Source organism: Prorops nasuta, unplaced genomic scaffold (genome assembly GCF_024137725.1).
Source record: "Prorops nasuta isolate Cenicafe-Biocafe unplaced genomic scaffold, Cenicafe_Pnas_1.2 PNAS00003, whole genome shotgun sequence".
In the NCBI taxonomy this organism is placed as follows: Eukaryota; Metazoa; Arthropoda; class Insecta; order Hymenoptera; family Bethylidae; genus Prorops; species Prorops nasuta.
Window position 1 is genome coordinate 4,529,500 of NW_027116800.1, and position 19,550 is coordinate 4,549,049.

Consider the following 19,550-nt stretch of genomic DNA (forward strand, 5'->3'; position numbering starts at 1 on the left):
CATAATACAATGACTGGAAGAAAATTTAAATAAGATATATATATATATAAAAAATTTAAATGTTAATAAGATCTTTGTCGTTCATACTGGGACTTGAAATGATTTTAGTTTATCATTATAGCTTATATTTATAGTTCAGTAAGGGAAAAAAGTTTAAGCAGTTAATGATAGCCACATTATTTACAAGATTATGATTTATATATACCGTCGAAAGAAAGGTAATAAAGCGTAATAGATAAAGTCTTTAAGCAGTCTTCACAGATGTTATCTGTTTTTCTGTATAATGAAACCACGTCCTTCGTATTACGACACTCTGCTAATATCAGCAAATCATTTACAATCAACTATAGCAGTAAGCAGGCAAAAGCATCATCACGCGTGTGCAGCACGCGTTTACGTGGTTTGCGTTACACCAGGTTACACGTCAACACGTCAGTCGAGTGAATTGGTGAATTGATGGGCTGATTGACTCGACGGTGTGTATAATTAATTAAACCTCTGTTGAAATGTCGAGTATGGATCATGTGAGATTAGATAATTATTTATTTTACTAGTAAACGTATACTCCACAATGATTTGAGATAGCTTTTATAAGAACTTCACATTAACCTTTACTCAGAAGTAAGCGAAGTAAGGCTGTTAGCAGAGAATACTACGTAATTGCTTAAGACTGCTTTAGACTGTCGTAATGACGAACATGTGTCTTCAGCAGCTCTACCGTATACGGTTTTCTCTATCTTGATTACGCTACGTCCTCTACGACAACCTACGACTACTTCTCTGCTAACAGCCTAAGGGTCATCGTTTTTTTAAGGTTAAAAGGTAAATTTAATTCAGATCCTTATCTTATATTATTCTACGGTGTATTTTAAACCATTTCTGACCGGATTAGCTTTTTATAAACAAATCAATTTTTCCTCTTTCCTGTCATTTTTGCATTCCATGCATGACTTACAAACTCTTTCAAACTTTCCAACAAGGCTAGACTATTATTTTCCATTTTATATTGAGGCATATCTTTATAAATGGTGTATAAACCTTTTCTCATTCTAATTCTGTTAAATTATTCAGTCTACTATTAATCTTGATTCTTATGCATGAGAAAGGAATGGAAAAAATAATTGTGCATGTAAATAAATATGACTGTGCATTTATCGTAAACATGTGCAAGTGCTTTCACCCTTCATTTCTGGGATAAAGCACTGTGTCACATATGTCATACTTTATATCTATAGCTATAGCTCTAACATTTATTTGTTTGCGCTAAAACATAAAGAGACCTTGTTCGTCATTTACAAATGCTTTTTGACAAGTTTTATTTTTTAAGAAAAAACATGTTAATGAATTCTGTAATAATGAAGTCATAATTATTTGAAACTATAGATAAGGTAGTTTATAGATTAAAAGCTTTTATAAGTTTAATATTATTGTGCTTAAATGGCTGCTTTTTATTATTTGCAAATTAATATTAGTAATTAGCTGGTGGTACAGATTGACTAACACACAATTTCCTGCTGGATGATGGTGCGGAGAAGAAACTCTCGTAAAACCAGCACTGGTCCCAGTGTGAGTGCTATCAATTCATCAGAAAACTTGGATAAGGATTCCCATCTAAATGGCAAACAAAGCTCAATGAGCGCTACAAGATTAGTGCCTTATCTTCAACGCATGACAAGGGGACAGCTTAAGGGTTTGCTAAAGGAACGGGGCCTGCCTATTTTAGGAAACAGGACTAACATGGTACACAGTGCACAAAAACATGGCCAAAAACTACTTAGATTGCTCCTATGCTTTTTGTGTAATAAAAATTTATGCTTGCTTCATTTATCAAATTCACTTAAACATCATGTACCAAGTATTAAACAATATCGCTAAAAAGTTTATTGCAAACTTCTTAAGATAGAAAACTGAATGCTGCTATAATAATTCATAACTTATCATTTACAAAAATTGGGATACATTTCTTGTTCTAATATTTTGGAAATAGGTTAATCAATTTCCAATTAATTATTATTATTATTTTAACGTTTTACAAAAATATTAATACTTTGGAGCTAAAATAAATTAAAGAAATTTTTATTTGATAGCCAAGTATTGTACGCTTTATATTGTCCAGTAATCTCAATTGACCCTTGACCTGCTGCATGACCTGTCATTTATGTGAATCTCATCATTTGTTAATGTATGGGTTGTGTACTCTCTGCTTTGATACAGGAAACTCAGTCTAATTTAATAAAAATTTATCCTAGTCAATTGAACAAATATATTTTATTATAAGTTTAATATGGATTAATTGAAATGGCTGAACCAGAGAAATTTAAATACATTGGCTATCACTTTATAGATATGGAAAGCTCTTTGGATGTAAAATAGTTATAATCTTATTTTTTATTATTTAATAATAATATTTTGTAGTATTCTTTATTGAATTTGAATTCTATAGTGGAAGTTATTATTATTAAGCATCTGGGTGCATTTTGTAGATTTACTTCTCTCTGTGTTAGAAATGGCTTTTGAATTATTAGCAAAGTGTATATATCTTAAATTGATAAATTGTGTCTTTCTTATTATTAAATAATTCTATTCTTTTGCATTTATGTTATTTAAGCTTGTTTCAATAGAAAATAAGTTGGTAGTGATACATCTTTACAACAATTTATATCTGTTTGCAGATTAATCGTTTAAGTAACACCATGCTAGGAAGTAATAATACTTTAAGGCGACCAAAGGAAGCAAACCATTTGAATGGAGTTCAAGGACATTTAATTGATAAAAAATCTGATTCAACATTGCAAAGTGGTGTCTGTGCTAAGGACAACGAATATGATATAAACCCTGACAGTTTAACATTATGGAAACACCCAATCATAACATTAAACTTTTTTATCCGTGAACTATTTATAAATATTCTCAGTTTAGGAAGAAGCTTATTGTGTTATAAGCGCACTGTTTGGAGTCTAATATTAATTGTGAATTTATTTATATTATTAAGTAGAATATCAGGGCCCCAACAAGCAGTAAGAACAAAACCTGATATTACTTCAATGGCTATTCTTATAAATGGGAAAATTAATATATGTTAATTTTTACAGATTTTTAAAGCGTATGAAGCAAAAATATTATGGTGGTTATACTGGATTGGTTTGGGTGTCTTATCCAGTGTTGGACTTGGCACAGGGTTACACACATTTGTGTTGTACCTTGGGCCTCATATAGCAGCTGTGACAATGGCAGCTTATGAATGTGGTGGTCTTAATTTTCCTGAACCACCTTATCCTGATCAGATTGTTTGTCCAACTACGATAGACCCGACATGGTCGGCTGGTATTATAAATATTATGAGGAAGGTTCATGTAGAAGCGATGCTTTGGGGCGCAGGAACCGCCTTGGGAGAATTGCCTCCGTATTTTATGGCTAGAGCTGCAAGAACGAGCCATAGAGATCATAAATCTGATGATTTTGATCAGGAAGACTTAAAAGAATTAGAAGCTCTGGAAGCATTGGAAAATGGTGAAAATGTACCTTTTGTAATGCGCGTAAAACTGACTATGAAACATTTTGTGCAAAAGGCAGGATTTTGGGGTATACTTGCCTGTGCATCGGTAAATTTAAATTGTAAAAGCTTTCTTTTATGTAAATATAATATTGTAATAATTAAAATTATACTTTTAGATTCCCAATCCATTATTTGATCTTGCCGGATTAACGTGTGGGCATTATTTGATTCCATTCTGGACATTTTTTGGTGCTACGTTAATAGGAAAAGCTATTGTAAAAATGCATATTCAGCAGCTAGCTGTTATTATAGCTTGTAATGAAGAATTGTTAGATAAATTTATTGTACTGTTATCACTGGTACCTGTAGTTGGTCCTAAATTTCAAGTACCATTGAAAAAGTACCTTATCGAACAAAAGCAAAAATTACATGATAGAAAATCTGTTGTAAGTAAAAATGACTTTACAGTATTGTTTAAAATAAAAACACAAGTGATAATGTTAGAATTAACACTTCTACTATATAATATCAATTTAACGATTTTCATGACTTTCAGGATGGAACAACAACAATTTCTTGGCTTTTTGATAAATTTGTAATAGTGATGGTTTGTTATTTCTTAATTACAATTATTCATGCATTAGCGAGAAATCATTATCGCAGACGTTTAAAGCCTGCTAGTGATTAACCCAAAATAATATAAGATGCTGAAACACGTTTAATGTAAGGAAAGAAAAAATAAACATAAATAAATTTTACTGCCATTGCAGTATTGAATTTGGAGGAATTTTAAACGTTTTGCTCTGAAGATGAAAATAGTGCAAAATATCACGGCTACACTAATTTTTTCATAAAAATTTTTTAATTATAACGTTAAACGAACATGCATACCAAGGTGTCATTAGAAATGATATATATTCTTAGGAAATCTAAATTTAATTTTATATTTTTATGATTTTAAGAAGCTTGGTAGCTGGCAGCTCAATCTGTTCAAAGTTTTGAATTATATACCTGATCTAAACAAATAAATCAATAGTATTTGTATGGGAAATGTGATGTTTGATGTACTGCAGACCTCTATAATGTGATGCGTAATTATGCAAAGTGCTCCAATTAGTTAATTTTTAATTTGATAAACTTGTTAGAGAAACTGATTATAAAACAATGTTTCATAGCTTTAAATACGAATGAATATTCACATCCAATAAAGATATTTGTAAATGTAATGTGTTATTTTCGTAATTTCAGTAATATCTTGTCTGATATCAAAACCAATAACAGTATTTCATACAAATTTCTATACTCTCTTGAGAATTTTCTATAATGTAAACACGGTATGCATCTTATGTGGTAACACGACTGATTTAAACTTGAAAACCTCATGAAAATGTTAGAGGTATATAATAAAGATTAAATAGAGTTAATGCTGTAACATTTATTAAAAAAAAAAAAATAAAACAAAGGTTTTAACATCCAAGAACTTAATATTAACATTTTTGATATAAAGTACACTATGGAGCTGTTTTGATCATACTGGAGATAGTGTAAGACCACTTTGAAATCAATTTTTAATTACTATGTAATCGTTTATACATGTTGGGAGCCAATTTAGTACAATTATTATTACTTATTTAAGCCTTCATTCGTGGATATACGGTTTGTATCTTTACAAGCAAGTGTTTATGATATATGTGCAAATAAATACATAAACATTCATATAAATAATAATATATATTTATTTATAGCTGTAAGGAAAAGAATACTTAACTCTTCTCACATTGTACATGTGCATGAAGTGTTTTTTCTCAAAATAAATATTTCTCGTTTTATAAAGATTACATTAGTAAAGAAAAGATTAATTGCAGCAACAGATTCATTTTTTAAATTAATAATTTGCTAATTATTAAACAAATGGAAAAAGCCAAATGGCTGATATTTTTCTTATTTTTCACATATGAAAAATGTTAAACACATACTCCATATTTTTATTTAATCATTATTACATTTACTACATATATCTAATCATTTTATCTGTACAAGTGATCTGCATAAATGTTACTTGCTATTTCGCTTTCCCATTTATCTCCATTATTTAAAAGTTTTTCTTTATTGTATAGGAGTTCTTCATGAGTTTCCGTAGAAAATTCAAAATTAGGCCCCTTTAACCAATGTTAAGTTTTGATTAATGTATAAACTAATTTCAAGTAAGAATAAAAATATATATTGCCAATTTACAAATTACCTCAACTATAGCATCCACTGGACAAGCTTCTTGACAGAAACCACAATAAATGCATTTCGTCATATCAATATCGTATCTAGTTGTACGTCTTGAGCCATCTGCCCTTTCTTCTGCCTCTATAGTAATAGCTTGTGCCGGGCAAACAGCTTCACATAACTTGCATGCTATGCATCGCTCTTCACCAGATGGATACCTAATTTATAATCATAATATATGTTTAATTCAAAAAAGCCAATACTCATTTTACAAATTTGTGTATTTTACACCTTCTTAATGCGTGTTCTCCTCGAAATCTTGGACTCAAGGGTCCCTTTTCAAATGGATAATTAATGGTTGCAGGTTCTCTGAACAAATATGAATATGCAACAGCAAATCCCCTCAAAATTTCTCCACCAGCGTATGATTTCAATTTTGAAGCAATAACTTTATTTATATCATGAGCATCATAATCATCATAAGGAATATTTTTTTCTCTTACATAGTAATATTTATTCCTTTTTAATGGTATAAGAGTTGCATTGGTAGTTACTTTTAAAACTTGTGGCCCTGAAACATTTTAACATTTATTTTGATAATAATAAATAAATTTATGTACAAAAGACACTGAATAATAACAGTAGTAGCTTATATGAACTTTTGCCATCATTTGCACAGTTAACAAATGTATATTAAAAAGATTAAATTAACAGAATGCTGTTAAAAATTCACTTATGAAGTAATAGAAAAACTGATATTTGTAAAACATTTACCGAGAGCTGAACATAATTTCAGGGCCATTATGCTATTATTTTGACAAAGCTTCAAATCGTCATATAAATTTGATTTCAATACAAAGACTGAATTTAAGATTGCTGAAAATATCCTTAAACATTCATAGTTAAAGATCTTTTTCAGACTTAGCTAACGCTAGGTTAAGTTCTTTTCTTAAACGGTTAAATAGGTAAAACAAGGTAAAGCTAGGTTGCCTGGGTTAGCTATCCATAGAAGAGTTGCCAAGTGTAGTAAGTAGCAGGTAGTATACATACGGTAGTACCGAAAGCTGGCGTAGTATAGTACTATGTACGCCGTACATGGGCGTACATAAATACTATCTTACACCGCATGTGAAGGCAGCCTAACGACTACTTTCTAATTTCTTGACGCTAAAAATAAAGTAGCATCAATTTTTTGACGCTGTTACTCTTTTCATGCGCATTTTAAAATTCAGCGTCAAATCGAGTCACGTGACTGATTTGACGTTGAAAAGTATAGCGTCAAGCGTCACCATGAAAAGACCCCTTAACAGTATTCATTCATGCATCTATCAGTATTTATGACAGTGTAGCTAATAGCGGCAATCGGCGAAATTTTACACAAAGTAGAGGATATTTTTAAAAATGGTGTTAAAACTAGCATTATTAATATTTTAACTGTTGAATAATTCTTATAGCATTGTTAAAATATATTTAATTTTTTCAGTTGCCACTCTCATTATTAAGGACAGCGCAAAATCATCCTATGGTTAGTATCCTATATATAACCTAAAAATTTTTAAATTATTGTTGGTTGTTTTTATTCATTTTCTTCAATTTTATTGTAGCTTGTTGAATTGAAAAATGGGGAAACTTATAACGGTCACCTGGTCAGTTGTGATAATTGGATGAATATTAACCTCAGAGAAGTGATCTGCACATCAAGGGTAAAATTCTAAGTCATAACCTAAAAATGATGTTTCTTTTTAAAATGTATAATGTATATAGCTCTAATTGTGGCTTCTTATAGGATGGAGATAAGTTTTGGAGGATGCCAGAGTGTTATATTCGTGGTAGTACTATAAAATATTTAAGAATACCGGATGAAGTAATAGATATGGTAAAAGAGGATGTACAAATGAAATCAAGAGGCAGGGGAGAAATAAAAGGTCGTGGCCAAAACCAAAGAGGCCGCGGAGGAGGAAGAGGTATTTTCTTAGCGTTCATTTATATCGTTTCTCATGGACAAGGTCACCTTAAAACAATTAAAATGTTACTCAGGTACTTTCGGTCGTGGTGGGAGAGGACCTGCACCCTTGGGACGTGGAGGTCTTAGCCAAGGAAATAAGACACAAAACAAATCAAGACCAAAATAAATTTCATTGTTCCTTTTTAAATCAGCTTATTTATTCAATTCCCCTTAATCTGTGATGACATGTAAAAAAATTATAAATATAAATTTATAATGGTTACAATGTGATACACAATTATCACAATTTACCATCATTCATTGATTAACCACACATATTATTTATATCTAGCCCATAAAGGCATGAAATGTTACTCTATAAAATTGCAACTTTAGGTAAGAATATAAATAAACAATTAACTATATATAAAAAAATGTACTATATTACAGTATAAACATCAATTAAAAACTGATTAATTGAAATACAAATTTCTTTCATACAAGAAAAAGATCCATTTTATTCGCAACATTTACACACATTAGATTACCGTTTTCATTCTCACACTAACATTTTCCGCACGTCTATGATACATATTATTTACTTACTAGACATAGACTAAAATTATAAATAGTAATTTACAGGTTTAAATGTTTATTGTAAGTTATCAGAAACATATGTTTCAATTTAGTAATGTCAATGTGCTTTACTCTAAGTACTAAATCTATGTTCCATGAATTGTAAATTTATACAAAACACGATGTGAATAAGTGCAGATACACGAAAAAGTGTACTTTGTCTCGACCAATGATTTTCCCCCCCATCATTAGTCAATTCTTGATTTTCTAACTTTTACGAATAATAATTCATATTGAAATATTACTACAATACCTATAAATCGTAAAAACTTGTAGTTTCCTTGCACTTGTGAAATATTATGCTTGCAGAAAGTACAGGCATGCTCACCTTGTATATTTGAAAAACTTATGATGATAAAAATATATTAACATTTATCGTCCTTCAACTGTAACAAACAGAAAAATGTTTTTGTTAACACTTCTATATAAAAATATGGTTTAATGTTTTAATTAAATCGATACATACTATATGAAGCGAGATCTATTTCATCCGGTAATTCTGTTATATTAACGTCAAACCTTTCTTGGACATCATTCAAAATTTTGGCATCACTTTCATCGCTAACCAATGTAATGGCGAGACCCTACAAAATTATTATACTTTTCTTAGAAATTTTCTTAAAGTTTACCATTATTTGAATAAACGTATTCTTTACCTTTGTACCAAATCGTCCAGCACGAGCTACTCTATGGAGATAGGTGTCTGAATCTTCAGGCATGTCATAATTAAAAACAATATTTACTCTTTCAATATCCATTCCACGACCGAAAAGGTTTGTCGCCACTAAAATACGCTGAAATAGAAATATTTCCAATCAACATTACGCCTAAATGTTACATTAAAATTTACATTAATATAATTGAAATTACCTTTTGAAAATCTTTGAATTGTTGATATCTGGATAAACGTTCCTCCTGTGTCATTCCTCTATGAATACCGATTGCAGGGAAGTTCTGTTCAGTTAGTAATTGAGCAAGAGCCATACATCTTTGTACCGATTTTACAAAAATCACGACCTATAAAATAAACAAATTAACACACTCAGCCCCGAAAAGCAAGTTTGCATAAATCTGCTTCCTTGTTGCATAAGACTGCTTCCTCGACAGCAAAAATCCAGAATTCGGTTTGGATGCGAAACAAACGTTTTTACTGACCTGGTTGAATTCGAGAACATCAAGAAGTTCAAAAAGTTTTTTGTTTTTCTCGTTCTCCTTAAGTTTCACATAATGTTGTTGCAATCCATGTAAAGTGAGTTTCGCTTCGTCGTCCACATAAACTTCCATGGGCTGTGCAAAGAATATTTGTTATGAGCCTAACATATTTTCTTAAACTATTTTAGCCTCGATCATGTCTCTATTAGCCAGAATATATTAAGTTTTCGTAATAAGCTAACTTATTTTATTAACAAAAGAGAGGAAAGTAGTTAAAGCTCTCTTATGAATAAGTAGAATATTGAACAAAAGTTTAAATATAAAGTATTGCAATTAGACAATTTTACGAGAAATGTAAAATTTTGAAGATATGGGATAACTAAAAAGAATAAAATGAAAAAAGGAGCAAATTGGCTGTAAATCCATTGATTCTATGCCCTTAGTCTCTTCTGAAGTCGACTAATCATTCGGTCTTGAAGGCATCAATATGAAATATTACAACCATGGAAGCCTTTCAGGGGGTAATTTTGTCGCTGATCAAAGATCCGTTCATGGTCCGATCGAATACATACGGTCCGGCGACTTCCACCTCTAGGCGCAGTGCCATCACTGAAATTTCAGCAGTCAGCCCAAACGGTACTAAGTCGGCGCACCCATGAATGACAGGTCACATCCGCTGGCTGCTCGTTCAAAAACCTCCTTTGTCCCCTTTTTGACACACCAAGTGCAAATGCCCAGAGCTCATTCGATTTTTAACGAGACTACTTTTATTAAAAGCCTCTTGGGGTATATATATATTCTAAGCTCAAAACAGATCAATGCTCATCACAATCTGAGAGAAAGTACATTATATACCCCACTATTCACAAGGAATACATGATTATTCCTTTCCACAAATGCATCATTGAAGTATGATGTCGCTCGCATCAATACTGTGTGCGAATATTAGTTTTCACTCTCAAATGGACTGGATGCACAAGCACAATCCTGCTTTTATGAAGCTCTTCTTAAATAAGCGCGCGTGATATATCATAGCACGAAGATTTTATCGATGATATATCATTATCATTACAATGATGGTTACAAGACCGAGTTTGTGTGCGCGCGAATAACATTGCTGACTTGCCCGCTGTTCTTCTTTCTTGGGTTCTCTTCTCTCTTCAGGTTATCTTCGTATCTTCTTGGCCCTCTCCCACCCACCTTATTACACACGACTCTCTCCCCAAGAAGTCTCGAGGATAGACAACTTTTACGCGATTATAAAGGCCCCATATCTCCCTTGGATTTTATTACAACTCCCTTCGCCCTTCCCAATATATCCCATACTGATTCAATGCATTTTACATTAGGCATTGAAAACCCATCGCGAAGATTTTTCTGTTTAATGAACATCGGAACTTTGAATGGAAAATTGTTCGCAAGGAAGTGTCGCCTTCGGCACATGGATATCATGGATGGGAAGGATTTTGAGAATAAAACGGAAGGAAATCAAGCTGACATAGGTTTTGTGGCTTTGTTCCGATATCCAAAGGTAAAGGACCTTTCTCTTTGTTCTTAAACTCGACTCAGCCTTTTCTTCGGAGTACTGTCTAACTAGCCTAACCCGCGGGTGCGCCTTCAACGACATTTTTAGTGCGGTTTCCTGGATATGAATACTTGGCCAACGGAGTAGAATCAATTGAAGATTGAAGTGAAGTGGAAGTTAGTGTAATTACATCTTGCATAAATTTTTTGCAGACAGGCCGAATCTCCTTGGACAATGTGGCGCTAAACATCAACACCTGCTTTCCATGTGGAGTGCTTCGGAATATTTCTTGCACGTCTCTGCGCATATCTGTGTAAACAAAAATAAAACAAGACTAAGATTTCTTGTATTAATTAACTTGATGAAAATTTTTTTTATTGATTTTAATAATCTCCGTCAGTAGTGGGTGATGGTAAAGGAATGTCATCATTTTGTGCTAAGATGCATTTAACATCATACAAAGACTCTAATTCAGTTCAATATTTTTGAAAAATTGATTAAAAAATAAAACTTACCTAGCAGCTCTAGCATCTTATCGCATTCATCAAGTATAAAATGCTTCAAATGTTTCAGATTAAGCTTCTTGTTTCTAACAAGAGCAAGAATACGTCCAGGCGTACCTACAACAATGTGCGGGCAAGTATTTTTTAGGACTTCCTCATCTTTTTGAATAGGTAAGCCACCAAAGAATACTCCAACCTATAATGACACAAACTATTAATTTGCACTGTTTAAAATATTTCAATAATAAAATTTGGAGATCAAATAATCTTTATCAGTAGTGGGTGATGGTAAACAGGTGTCATCATATAAGGCTCAGATGCATGTAACATCATTTAAAGATTATTCAATTCTATTATCAAATTTCTTTTACACACTGATAAATCTTACCTTCACGTGAGGCATGTACTTGCTGAATCTTTCGTATTCCTTACTAATTTGAAAAGCAAGTTCTCGAGTATGACACATAACAAGAACGTAAACTTGATTCTCATTAAGCTCCAATTGTTGAAGTGTAGCCAATACAAATACAGCAGTTTTTCCCATACCTGATTTTGCTTGACATAAAATATCCATACCTAACACTGCTTGTGGTATACATTCGTGCTGCACTGAAAACAAATTTTAGTAATTAATACAACTAATTAAGATATAGGAATGAGTACTCCACTTAATTTATTTGTCAGGTCTACTTTCTACCAGAATTAATCACAGATAATCATTTGTCCCTATCAAGTTTATCATCATTTATTTATGTTCTTTATTTTTAAGTTCATTTGTGTTAAAACACTAATAAACTAAAATTTAAAACTTACCTTCAGAAGGATGTTCAAAACCACAATCTACAATTGCACGTAGGATTTCTGGTTTTAATAGAAAATCTCTAAAGCCGCTACTGTGAATAGAGACATAGGTTCCTTTGACTTCCTTTTTAGCCGGTACATCTCCGCTTCCATCAACCACCTGTTCAGTATTTTCCTCATCTTCATAGTCCAAAAGATCATCATTATCTGCCATGATATTAGTGGTTTTAATTGAAAATGCACAAAGTCTGAAACAGAAAATATAACAAATTTAATTTATTACTATAATAAGAAATATAAAAACCTTATTAATGAGATCTTTTCACTTATAAAATATAAAAGATATTATATTCCATCAATAGAAATTTTAAACAAACCAAGGGAAACTATTTACTTGGAGAGATAAGCTAATATCTTAATATTTTCATCATAATATTTCAATTCAATAAATCCACAGTAAGCTCATAATTTAAGGCATTATTTCATATACAGATTTTGGAATGATAAAAACAATTTGAAAAGTTATGCAAAAATTAAAAATTGGTATCTTTCATCTAAGAGATAAAGAACAAACAACAGCTTGAAAAAGTTGGCGGAGCCTTGAAAACGTAACGGTCACCGATAACTTGGTTAAAGCTGTAGATATCCGTATAAAATGGCGACCATTTCCACGATGCTATGCATTCGAGAACCACGACTTGTAATCATAACTTACAATTCACATCATTTATTGTAAAAACATTTATGAAATAAACAACAACTATTTAGTAAACAATAAGGGCATCTTTTATATTTAAATTACAATTTACTTCTGCAGATTGGTTATTTATTAAAATTGTGATTTGCGACAATCCGGCTCTTGTCCGGCAACTTTACTCACTTCGTTTCGACCAAAATATAAGACTTTTGTGAAAACTATCAATCGATCTTTGTATTGACGGAAGAAATTTTTAAAACTATAAATATTTTACAGTAAGATTACTATTTTTTTAAACAGAAAACATTGGATTACAACAACAATGACTTACCTCGACTACGGCGTAAGACGCAAAGAAAGCCGAATGGACGCAGCGGCAGACGGTTAACCACGGTTAACTAGCGTTTGTCCCTAAATTAATCCAAAATCACCAAAATACAGCATGATTGAATAGAATCAGTGTTGCCAATATTTAACCGCCCCCTGAAGAGCACGCATGAAAGTTACTAGGCTAATCACAATAGGTCTGTTCTTTTTCGCTGGACTATTCGCTGTCGCACGCAAAGGTCAGCGCCAACTGGTGGTGAATTCAGAACTGACCTAGAAAGGAAAACAATGAAAAAATTGTTCACAGAAATTAATATTTAGTGTGTCGAACATATTGCAAAAGTAATACCATTAGTGGTGACCTAATAATTATATTTATTCTATTTTTTATAACTTGCACTATCTCTTTTTCTCTAATGTTTTCCTTTTTAAGCGGCCATTTTTATCACGATTCGATGCGCCACCTAGTGAGTGTTGCGATGGCGAATCAAACTGGTGCAATTAGTTGAAATGGTTGAAATAAGACAAACAGTAAACACATGTTTTCTCACTCTAACTCATTGCACTAGTGCAGCAATGCAGCAAAAAAGAACAGACCTAATTAAAGGTCAAATATTTGTACAGCTTACTTCTCTAGCACCTGATAGCACTGCATTGTATTTTTTAAAATATGCTCGGTTGCAAGCACAGTTATTAATGGCGTGACGTTATATTTCTGAATGCAAGAAAGAACTGTTGTTTGAGTTTTGAGTTGCTTATGCTTCAATTTCGACACTCCTCCCCTCCTTTTACGCAACCCCAGAAATTACCAATGTTCGGAGACACTTCGGAGTTCGGAGCGGAGTTCGGAATTCGGATATGGATCTCGTTTTTATTTTTCAACTATTGGTAACAGACTATGGCTATGTTTACGCGAGAGTCAAATGTCAAATACCCTCACGTGTGCTTTACCGACAGTATACAAGTCAATAAACAATTAGTTTAATAAAATTCAAATGCGAAGCAAATTGACCAAACGGGGCGACTTAGGACAAGGTGCTAGTTCTAACCAGTTCTAACGAGTCAAATGAGATTAAAAACACTCAAATCAGATAAAGAATAATGTTGTTACCACTGTCCCGTGTTCTTGAAGTGGAAGTAACCAAAAGTGACCCTCTTCAAGAACGCGGAACAATGATACAGTTATTTTTCATCCGATTTGAGTTTTTTTGAATTCGATTGACTCGTTAGAACGGGCACCTTGTCATAAAGACGCCCGTTTTTTCAATTTGCTTCGCATTTGACTTTGATTAAATTAATTATTTATTGACTTGTACTGTCGGTAAAGCACGCATGAGGGATCCCGTTAATGGTCATAAGCAAGGAACAGCAAACAAAAAGAAAAGGAAAAAATTTACTGATTATAGAGTTATTTTATACATTTTTAAAAATTTGTGGTAAAATCACTAAACTAAATAAAGGCACAATGCATCCCAAGAAAATGGGATATTATCATTATAAATATTCAGCGATCACTTACTAGAAATTATGGAAAAATCTAAAATTAAAAACTTACTCATCTTGGCCTACAAAACCTATATATTTACAAAACTTTTTTTTTATAAAATAATATTTTGTTATTTTAATATATAGTTAGTTATATTCACATTTACAACGATTTTACAACGTTCGACGACTTAAGTTTGTATATCCTATTCCTACACAAGTTAAATCAACTTGATCTTGGATTTCATCTTCTTCTTTATGGGGTTCAATTTTAAATACAATTCCAAAAAATTCTTTTAAGTCACGCAACAACTGAATTCTGAAAATATCCAATATGTCGTTAGAAGTAAATGAACACTCGAATTTTCTCATTCTGATACTTACGTCAATTGTGTTAAAGGACCCAATGTTATTTTGGAAACATCTTTTTTCCCCAATACCATAAAAATTATTGCCATACACTGAAATGCGGAGTCTATACAGCCATTTCTATAACAAATACAAAAACATAATTATTTTCCAAATATATCAACTATTTTTGTACAGTAGATAAAAACATGTATTAAACAATTTACCGATAAATTTCATCTAAAAGTTTCAGGGCTGCTTCTTTACCTAAATCTTCTGGTACACATGGTAACGATCCTGTAACCATTAAAGGTGAGCATGCTTCACCAGTAAAAAACACTTCATTAGTAGTCTCTGCTGTTAGACTTATACAGAACCCTGTTTAAAAAATATACCATATGTTAATATAACGTTACAGTTTCATAAAACAATAAAAACATGCAATATCAAAATACCTGGAGATTTTCCACTAGCAGCACCTCTACAGAGATCAGTATGTATATAAACATCAGGAATAAATTTTAATAAAACGCCTTTGGCTGATTCAACCATACGATTAGATATCGCTGGGGATACACGCACAGCACATGCTGTTCCTCTGATACGTTTAACCATTCCGCTGTTTTGAAACTATAACAATGTTAAACAAGTATAAAGGTAAAAATTCTTTTATTTCCGTAACTATTAAATATATTAATTTTTGCGTGGAACCTTTCTCAAACTTCGTGCTATTTAAATCTACAGGGATTTTGTGCACAAATTTAAAGACTTTTAAGGTGGAGCCTGATGACTTGTGCGACATGCCATAAAGCCTCACCCTTATAATAGTTATAAAGAAAATGTATTTTTTTACTTCCATTCTGAGAAGGGTTTATGTATACAAACAGCGAATTTAAAAACTTGTACTAGTAGGCACTGAGTAAATTCTATTCTTAATTTGTATATAGTAACAAAGAAATTAGCGATATACTTAGTGCGCTTTGATATAAGTGCCCGAATTTGCTGATAGGTTGTACAGGATTTTAAAAATATCTGAAAATGTTCTAATATCTCGAAAAATCGCTTTATGAAATAATAATTTATTACAGTAGTAACTTTAGTACATTCAAAAGGTTATCAATCTGTTATTTCGGTTTAATTTAGGGTGAAGTATTGTGGAGCATGTAAAGATCACCTTGACTTTTTTAGATAGCTTCTTCCATTTTTTATTACGTATATTTGTAACTTCTTTCAAGCGCATTCTAAAACAATATTTTAATGTTTCGTTTAATCTAGGTATTTAAAAGGTATTTAATTTTAAAATCACAGGTAGCTAATTGAATACACCTATGTGCGCACTGTATTGCAGTCCGACACAAATTTACCGTCCTAAATTCACGCTTACCTACAAATTCAAGTATAAATATTTTTTAAATCCCTGAATTAATTGTATATTTATAGTATACTGCTTTAGCAATTTTTTGAGATACTTATAAGAGTTGTTAATAATAAATTAGGGGGTCTCATTCAACAAATGTTCAACTATCTTGAACAAGAGCAATACAAGCCACTAAATGCGTACGTTAAAATCATCTAATTTTATCTTATAGTATTTGGGTCCAATCTCAATTAGTACCAGAATAATCAAATAACTTTCTTATAAGTGCCTCCCTCTTACATATAAAAGTATTATAAATTTGTAATAGAAACAATTTTTTCAAAACTGTATTATAATTAACAATTTCTGGTATAAGACTGTTAGTATCAGCGAGTTTTAAGATATACATTAGTTTCGAACATCTAGAATCAAGTTTTCTGTATAAACTAAGAAATTGAAAATCATCCATTTTTTAAGCTTCTACATGTATTTACCCTCTTAAGTGGCGAACCCGGCGTAATATTGGACAGAAATAAATAGTTGTTTATCATTATACAGGGTGTTCCAATTTAACATGTTTGCTCAAATCTTTGGGAAAATAATGATCCTATACAATACAATTTTAGATGAAAATTACTAGAATCCGAGAGTGATATAAGACTGCACCTTAGGTTTCAATTTTTAGCATCATTTGAATGTTACGCAAAAGCCACCTTTACTTTTTTAAATGCAACACCTATATATTTTTAAATATTCTTGTAACTGATCTCAAGAACTTTTGTGAACACTACATTAATTTATCATTCTACCCAGTCGTTTACGAGATATTTCGATTTGAAAGTATACGTAAGTGAGCGAATATACGTGTGAATGTGTAGCGGTTATGCGCACTACTTCAGCAAAACCTATATTAATAGGCTACTTCAAATCGAAATATCTCATTAACGACTAAATAAAATGATATAATTAACACACTGTTTTGAAAAACTCTTGGAATCAGCTATAAAAATAGGCAAAAATATATGCAATGTTCCATTTAAAAAAGTCAAAGAGGCCTTTATATATTGCTTAAATGTACTTCAAAGTCAAGCCAATGTGTGTGTAGTACCATTTTATATTCCCATAAAAATCTAACAAGCCCATCTAAAATATTTTTGCATAGGATCATTAGTTTTCTAGATACTTTAGTGTACACAAAATAAATAGGGAAATACTAAATATTTAATCAATTTTCTAATTAAGTTGTTAGAAAATAAAAATTGTAGAAATAAGTCTACCTGCATTGTACGAAGATTACGGCTAAGTGGACACTTGAAATTAACTTCTCCACCTCCTAATGGAGCTACACCTCTTTTAATAATTTTAAGTTCTACTTCATTGTCCCCACTTAAAAATCTTTTAATTATTGGTATTGCTGCTGCTTTAATTCTATCTACAGATGAATCTAGAAAGTATATTATAATTACTATTAATTTTATTAATATCATTTTATAGTATTAAGAGGAAGTTATACCATTGAGAGACCTGAAAAAATGCATTATTTAAATAAAATAGTTACTTTTGAAAATAGTTTTGAGCACATATCATTTTTCTATCTTTAAAGAATACTTTCCAATTTTATTCATACAAAAAAATCCCAAATATCTTTAGCAGCTCCTGCTAAATAAAGTCATGAACTGGTCTGTACAGGGTGCACTATAGCTTTGACAATCCATCTGAATAAAGAAAAATAAAGAAATGCTTATGAACTAGACTAAATTCTAGAGACCTTATCATTTCTTGATTTTCGAATAGCTTCCAAACTTTTAAATGACAGTTCTTTCAAATAAAAAATATATTTTACTTACTACATTTTTATTCTAAAAGATTAACATTTAAACATCTCATAGGTTTTTGAAAACCAAAAGGCGATAAGGTCCTCTAAATATAGTTTAGTTTAATAGTATTTCACCATTTTTTTACTCAAACGGATTAATAAAGGAGTAGAGCACCCCATACAGACCAGTTTATAACTTTATTTAACAGGACCTGTTGAAGATATTTGGAATTTTCTTGTACCAATAAAGTTGGAATGTACTCTTTATGGATAAAAAAATGATATATGCTGAAATCTATTTCCAAAAGTAACTATTTTATTTAAAAAAACAATTCAGAAAAATAATGTAGTTTTTTCAGGTCTTTCAGCAGTAACTTCCTCTTAAAGAAAACACAACTTAATACATTGACTAAGGCTATGAAATGGCAGTACTTTTAAATTTTATTAGTAATATTTTTATGTATTTGAGTTACATAGCAAATAGTATTGTATTCTCTCTTAGCCTGCTGATTATAATAATAATAAATTTGAAAACAAACTGATCACCAACCTTGAGTATTATTAGTAATTCCTTTTAATTTTATATTAATAGGTGTTTTACAAAAAGGTGCTAGTACAAAGATACCTTCCAAATAATAACCAATGCCTCTTTGTAAACTACAAGAATGTTCTAATTCACCACCGTTAAGTAAACCTGGATTGTAATATAGAACTGTACCAGTTTCATTAAGCTCTATTCTTGTACCATTGGTTAATTTATCTAATAAACGTATAAAACTAATTTCATACTCTGTAAAAATGAGAAAATTTGCAGTGTTTAATTATTAAAAAACTTATTATTTCTTAAAATCTATATGTATTTTAAAAATTGTCTAACCTCTCAGTCCTGGATCATCATCTTTTGTTCTTATTCCTATAATTTTTAAAGGTTTTCCTGACAATGTAGACAATAAAAGGCGATATCTAAGGTAATTGCACCCCTCATAAGTCAAAATATCTGATGGCATTTTGAAAACCTAATTTATACTAAAGTGCTAACGCTGCTAACAGAACAACAGAACCAAACAGAACCAGGCAGGGGCGCACCGCGCAGGGCCGCAGGCCGCTGGCCGCAAACTAACACCAATTAACACCAACCGACACTAACACTACTACGAATTTACGCATTGCGCATACATATATGTAATTGTCCAGTGAGAAATTCGTGTGTGGTTCAGCTATATTAGCTTCACTCTATGGCTGCGT

General features: G+C 31.5%; 5 protein-coding genes and 1 long non-coding RNA gene across 12 annotated transcripts; 3 read left to right on the forward strand and 3 right to left on the reverse strand.

Annotated features, from left to right (window-relative positions):
* The first annotated feature begins 343 nt into the window (after window positions 1-343).
* On the forward strand, window positions 344-4,722 carry Tango5 (Transport and Golgi organization 5). 7 transcript variants are annotated; one of them, XM_066747659.1, is made up of 6 exons: window positions 410-476; window positions 1,480-1,740; window positions 2,673-3,017; window positions 3,093-3,602; window positions 3,673-3,942; window positions 4,053-4,722. In XM_066747659.1, exons 2-6 carry the CDS (start codon window positions 1,519-1,521, stop codon window positions 4,182-4,184), a joined length of 1,479 nt encoding a protein of 492 aa, XP_066603756.1. In that variant the 5' UTR covers window positions 410-476; window positions 1,480-1,518; the 3' UTR covers window positions 4,185-4,722. The 7 variants fall into 7 exon arrangements, with proteins under 7 accessions (XP_066603761.1, XP_066603756.1, XP_066603757.1 ...); XM_066747660.1 differs by having other exon boundaries at window positions 414-476; window positions 1,492-1,740; XM_066747658.1 differs by having other exon boundaries at window positions 426-822; window positions 1,492-1,740.
* A 486-nt stretch (window positions 4,723-5,208) lies between these two features.
* Window positions 5,209-6,721, reverse strand: ND-23 (NADH dehydrogenase (ubiquinone) 23 kDa subunit). The gene is made up of 4 exons (XM_066747667.1): window positions 6,488-6,721; window positions 6,005-6,284; window positions 5,739-5,931; window positions 5,209-5,655 (listed from the first exon to the last, which is right to left on the reverse strand). The coding sequence occupies exons 1-4, from the start codon at window positions 6,513-6,515 to the stop codon at window positions 5,524-5,526; spliced, it is 633 nt and encodes a 210-aa protein (XP_066603764.1). The 5' UTR covers window positions 6,516-6,721; the 3' UTR covers window positions 5,209-5,523.
* Window positions 6,722-7,005: 284 nt separating this feature from the next.
* LOC136786137 (U6 snRNA-associated Sm-like protein LSm4) lies at window positions 7,006-7,947 on the forward strand. The gene is made up of 5 exons (XM_066747669.1): window positions 7,006-7,117; window positions 7,197-7,238; window positions 7,318-7,416; window positions 7,500-7,677; window positions 7,751-7,947. Exons 1-5 carry the CDS (start codon window positions 7,115-7,117, stop codon window positions 7,843-7,845), a joined length of 417 nt encoding a protein of 138 aa, XP_066603766.1. The 5' UTR covers window positions 7,006-7,114; the 3' UTR covers window positions 7,846-7,947.
* A 136-nt stretch (window positions 7,948-8,083) lies between these two features.
* Window positions 8,084-13,448, reverse strand: Hel25E (ATP-dependent RNA helicase 25E). Its single transcript, XM_066747665.1, has 11 exons — window positions 13,304-13,448; window positions 12,288-12,523; window positions 11,863-12,083; window positions 11,487-11,670; window positions 11,162-11,280; window positions 9,450-9,581; window positions 9,165-9,311; window positions 8,951-9,088; window positions 8,761-8,878; window positions 8,623-8,680; window positions 8,084-8,547 (listed from the first exon to the last, which is right to left on the reverse strand). The coding sequence occupies exons 2-10, from the start codon at window positions 12,487-12,489 to the stop codon at window positions 8,667-8,669; spliced, it is 1,275 nt and encodes a 424-aa protein (XP_066603762.1). The 5' UTR covers window positions 12,490-12,523; window positions 13,304-13,448; the 3' UTR covers window positions 8,084-8,547; window positions 8,623-8,666.
* An 805-nt stretch (window positions 13,449-14,253) lies between these two features.
* On the reverse strand, window positions 14,254-19,399 carry Rtc1 (RNA terminal phosphate cyclase 1). Its single transcript, XM_066747666.1, has 7 exons — window positions 19,183-19,399; window positions 18,856-19,095; window positions 17,767-17,933; window positions 15,588-15,762; window positions 15,360-15,510; window positions 15,169-15,273; window positions 14,254-15,103 (listed from the first exon to the last, which is right to left on the reverse strand). Exons 1-7 carry the CDS (start codon window positions 19,310-19,312, stop codon window positions 14,959-14,961), a joined length of 1,113 nt encoding a protein of 370 aa, XP_066603763.1. The 5' UTR covers window positions 19,313-19,399; the 3' UTR covers window positions 14,254-14,958.
* LOC136786138 (uncharacterized) lies at window positions 15,306-16,370 on the forward strand. The gene is made up of 3 exons (XR_010824759.1): window positions 15,306-15,444; window positions 15,551-15,789; window positions 15,877-16,370. It is a non-coding gene; the product is annotated as an uncharacterized lncRNA (long non-coding RNA).
* Window positions 19,400-19,550: the final 151 nt, after the last annotated feature.